The 5,052-nt window shown below is 45.0% G+C and overlaps 1 protein-coding gene across 1 annotated transcript in view; it reads left to right on the top strand.

Annotated features, from left to right (window-relative positions):
- The first annotated feature begins 2,672 nt into the window (after nt 1-2,672).
- Nucleotides 2,673-5,052, top strand: part of LOC109476488 (cholesterol side-chain cleavage enzyme, mitochondrial-like) — a 9,115-nt gene continuing 6,735 nt past the window's right edge. The window contains exons 1-5 of the mRNA XM_019777422.1: nt 2,673-2,695; nt 2,874-3,064; nt 3,440-3,643; nt 4,142-4,299; nt 4,970-5,044. Coding sequence (XP_019632981.1) covers nt 2,673-2,695; nt 2,874-3,064; nt 3,440-3,643; nt 4,142-4,299; nt 4,970-5,044 — 651 coding nt within the window. The remainder of the gene's footprint in view (nt 2,696-2,873; nt 3,065-3,439; nt 3,644-4,141; nt 4,300-4,969; nt 5,045-5,052) is intronic.

Here is a 5,052-nt window from a genome sequence, read left to right on the forward strand (position 1 = left end):
GGAACATTAAAGCTGCGGACAACCGCGTGCTCACTCACCTTCACAGCATACTGCAGAGATGGAAGGAGTACTGTGAGAAGCTGTACAGTGACACCACAGATGATGGAGACAACCATGGCACAAACGAGGAAGAACCAAGCTCGTCCACAGGTGACACCTTCCCGGAAATCCTGGAGTCAGAAGTGGCCGAAGCGATCCAGCGACTGCCTAAGAACAAGGCTGCAGGTGCAGACGACATTCCCGCAGAGCTACTGAAGACCGGGAATCCAACAACAACAAGACTACTGTGTAAACTCTGTAACATGGTCACCAGCACTGGACAGTGGCCATCAGACTGGGTGAAGTCCGTCTTCATTACTATCCCCAAGGTGCCTGGCACCATCGACTGTTCTGAGCACCGTACCATAGCCCTTATATCCCATGTCAGTAAGGTTCTTCTCCGAATCCTCCTACGACGGATGGAGAGAGTGGCAGACCAGGAGTTTGCAGAAGAGCAGATGGGTTTTAGGAAGAGGGTGGGTACAAGGGACCAGATCTTCAACCTAAGGGTACTGATGGAAAAAGCAAGGGAAAGCAACGTGCAGCTCTTTATGGCCTTTATTGATTACAAGAAAGCCTTTGACTCAGTTAGACATCAAACCTTATGGAGGTGATGGGAACTATGGGAGTTTCAGGGCACTTGGTCAAGTTACTACACAACCTGTACAGGGACCAGCAGGCAGCAGTGAGAGTGGAAGATGACCTTACAGACTGGTTCGATGTAAAGAAAGGCGTAAGACAAGGCTGCTTGCTGTCGCCGATGTGTTTTAACTTTTACTCTGAGGCTGTAATGAGGGAAACTGTGGAGGAACATCCCACGATTGGAGTCAACATAAGCGGCAGGGTAATCAACAACCTCCGCTTCGCTGACGACATAGCACTGATAGCTACCTCGCCGGAAGATCTTCAGGTTCTGCTAGACTCTACAGACAGCAAATCTAGAGAATACCAACTGGAAATCAGTACCAAAAAGACCAAAGTGATGGCCGTAACCAAAGCACCCACCCAGGTAACGGCCACCTGCCGGGGGGAACAGCTACAACAGGTCCCAAGATTCAAGTACCTGGGATCCACAATGGATCAAACCGCTAGCTGCAGCCACGAGATCAGTGTAAGACTAGGATCAGCTCGTGCAGCCCTCCGAAGCCTAGAGACAATCTGGAAAGACAGGGCCCTCAAGACAGTAACCAAGCTGAAAGTGCTGAGGACTCTTGTCTGGCCCGTGGTAACCTACGGTTGTGAGGCATGGACCCTACACGCCAGTGACATCCGCAGGATTCAGGCCCTAGAGATGAAATGCTACAGGAAGATCCTGTGCATAAGCTGGACGGACCACCGCACAAATGACTCTGTGTTAGAACAGCTGGGAGTGGAAAGAACACTTTTAAACACCATAAAGAGGCGGAAACTCCAGTACTTTGGGCATGCCACACGAGCAGAGAACATCACCACCCACATACTGCAAGGGGTGATCAACGGAAGGAGGAGCCGTGGAAGACCACGCCGGAGGTGGGGCGACGATGTCCGTGACTGGATGGGCATGCCACTGGCTGAGTGCTCTCACAGGGCCAGAGACAGGAGAGAGTGGAGGAGGCTGATACTGGATGCCACCATAGTCCCCGACCCTCAGACATGAGGATGGGACTAGGTAAAGGTAAAGGTAAGGTAGAGTGTGGAAAAGGGAAGTGGAGCATTATTTTCTCATAAATTATGCAAATGAGATCCTGCTTTGCATTATTTATGACTGTTCACCTTTACAAAACTTAATGTATATACATTCCTCTCATTTCTAGTAAGTAGTTATGGTTAACGCTATTAGCACTCACTCACGGTGCATGGTATAAATAAAAATGCACCAACACACAGGTAACGTTACACCGCATCAATATGTATGACAAAAAGTTACAAACACAAAAGTGCACACACTTATACATGTGATTAAGTATTTTTGTCTTCACAGAACCGTTGGCGCCAGTATGGTTCCATCTTCAAGGAGACTATTGGTCCTCAGACGTTAGTTACTATCGCAGACCCTGATGATGTGGCAGCTGTGCTCCGAGCAGAAGGTCGCTACCCTCGGAGATATGCCTTCGAAAGCTACATTATGGCCAGGGAGATCATGGACAAGAAGCTGGGTGTCTTCCTCGAGTAAGTTCAGTTGCTCTCTAATGATATAAATTATAATGCACAAGAAAAATAAAACTGAACATCACACACAGTTCCTAGCCACTGGACACTAGCCAAGTAATCCTATGGGGGCACAGATTGTGGATTTTTGTGGCTAGGGGTACATTCTGGCATGTTACACTGGTTCTGTACATTATTTCCTGCAGGAATGATGAGACATGGCAGCACTACAGGAATATAATTAATTTGCCAACTTTCATCCCAGTGTAGCAAGCCAAAACATACCCCTGGGTGCAAAAATACCTGACTACACTCTGGCCAGGGGTACATTCTTGCATGTTACACTGGTTCTGTACACTATTTCCTGCAGGAATGATGAGACATGGCAGCACTACAGGAATATACTAGTAATTAATTTGCCAACTTTCATCCCAGTGTAGCAAGCCAAAACATACCCCTGGGCAGAAGACTACCTGACTATTTTCTGGCCAGGGGTACATTCTGGCATGTTACACTGGTTCTGTACATTGTTTCCTGCAGGAATGATGAGACATGGCAGCACTACAGGACTTTAATAATTGATTTGCCAACTTTCATCCCAGTGTAGCAAGCCAAAACATACCCCTGAGCGCAAGAATACCTGACTGCATTCTAGCAAGGGGTACATTCTGTCATGTTACACTGGTTGTGTACACTATTTCCTGCAGAAATGATGAGACATGGCAGCACTACAGGACTTTACTGAACAAGAAGCTGCTGCGTCCTCAGCAGGCGGCAGTCTTCACCCCCCTGATGGACGAAGCCGCCTGTAACTTGGTGTCGTACCTACGGAGGAAGAGGGACCAGGGGGGGAGGGTGACGGACTTCCAGGGACATCTTTTCCGATGGTCCATGGAATGTAGGTATTGACTTTTGAGTCATAATAAGGGTGCCTATAACATGTAAATGTGAATATGTTAGGCAAGTTTACTGAATGCCATGCTGTACAATTATACAATCCTTTTTTTATATTACTTTATACATGTATTTAATAACAACCAAATTCTATACTAAGAAGTGTACTAATAAGTTTGCTAGTATAAGGTTGCTATGTATACTGGTAAAATTAGGTATCAGTCTCCAGTTACTGCAAATCTTTTGTGCATGGTTATATTAAATTTGCTGTGACATTACCTGCCAAATACCAGTATAATAGTTTTATCGAGCAAGTAAAGTCTGATACTAATTTTCGTCCTAGTAAAACTGAATTTTATGAATTTTTTTTTCTGTCTAGCTGGCAGCACGGCCATGTTTAACCAACACCTTGGACTACTGAGTGAGAATCCCCCACAGCTAGCCAAGGATTTCATCACTTCTATCATCGACATTCTGGACACGACCAACACCATGATTGCCATCCCTCCAAAAGTCCACAAAGCCCTGAACACCAAGGCCTGGAGAGGCCATCTTGAAGGATGGCAGACCTGCTTTGGAATCAGTATGTGAACTTTAAGTACATGTATTATGTGTCTCTGTGTATCTGCACATGTATGTGTGTGTTTGCGGGTGTTTGTCTGTACAAAAAATTGCTTCGGATCCAAAGCATTCACAAGGAATTGTATTGAATGCCTAGATATCTGAATTTCATATACACTGTAAGTGTACATGTGTCACTCCGTAGTCTTTGTTTGTGCCTGTATGTATGTGTGTAGATGTGTGTGTGTGTGTGTGTACATGTATGCGTGTGTGTGTGTGTGTGTCTGCATGTGTGTGTGTGCATGTGTAGATGTGGTGTGTTTGTGTGTGTACAGGTACGCAAGTGCGTGTGTGTGTGTGTGTGTGTGTGTGTGTGTGTGCATGTGTGTGTGTGTCTGTGTATCTGTGCATACACATAATTATTATTATACAATGTATGTGTGTGTGTAGTTGTTTCTTAACACTTCGATGAACAAAACAAACAACTCACAATTACCTTTTGAAATTCTTTTTATTTAAGCCAAGCAGCTGGTTGAGGAGATAATGGAGAGAAAGGCGGAAGAAAAAGAAGAAGAAGAAGAAATCCCCGACCTTGTCTCCTATCTCCTGTCAGTCAAACTGAACCCAGAGGAGGTGCTGGCAAACATTGTTGACGTGCTGGCAGGCGCTGTTGATACAGTAAGAAACAAATGCTAGGCAGGGCTGTTTTTTTACAGTAACAAATGCTAGGCAGGGCTGTTTTTTTACAGTAATTTATGTGCTAGGCAGACCTGTTGTTACACGTAACATGCTAACGTAGGGCTGTTGATGTAGTGAATAACGTGTGATAGGCATGCAGTGCTCTTGATACAAGCTAGGTGGGCGCTGTTGATACAGTAAGTAACAAATGCTAGGCAGGGCTGTTTTTAACTAGTAATTTATGTGCTAGGCAGAACTTTTGCTACACGTAACATCCTAAGCAGGGCTGTTAATGTAATATGTGCTAAGAAGCACGTGCACACTGACTGTTGTTAGTAGCTAGGCAGCACTGTTTTTACAGTACGTAATGTGCTAGGCATGAGCTGTTGTTACACATAACATGCTAAGCAGGGCTGTTGACAGAGTGAGTAACGTGTAGACAGCGCAGCTTTGTTGATGCAGTTATGTGTGATGTGCTAGGTGGAGCTGTTGATACAGTAATATATGGTAAGCAGCACTGTTGATACAGTAAGTAATAGTGGACACAGTATGTTGTGTACAGTAAATACAAAATGTATTGTGCTAGGTTACACTGTTGATACAGACATGTGCTAATTGTGATATTAGAAAAATTTTAAACAAAATTTGTGCTCTGTATGAAATATTTCAGACATCCAACACCATGTCTTTCACCTTGGACACCTTGGCAAGACACCCTAACATCCAGGAGAAACTGCATGATGAGGTGGTAAG

This window comes from Branchiostoma belcheri, unplaced genomic scaffold, assembly GCF_001625305.1.
Source record: "Branchiostoma belcheri isolate BF01 breed outbred unplaced genomic scaffold, Haploidv18h27 scaffold38, whole genome shotgun sequence".
Classification (NCBI taxonomy): Eukaryota; Metazoa; Chordata; class Leptocardii; order Amphioxiformes; family Branchiostomatidae; genus Branchiostoma; species Branchiostoma belcheri.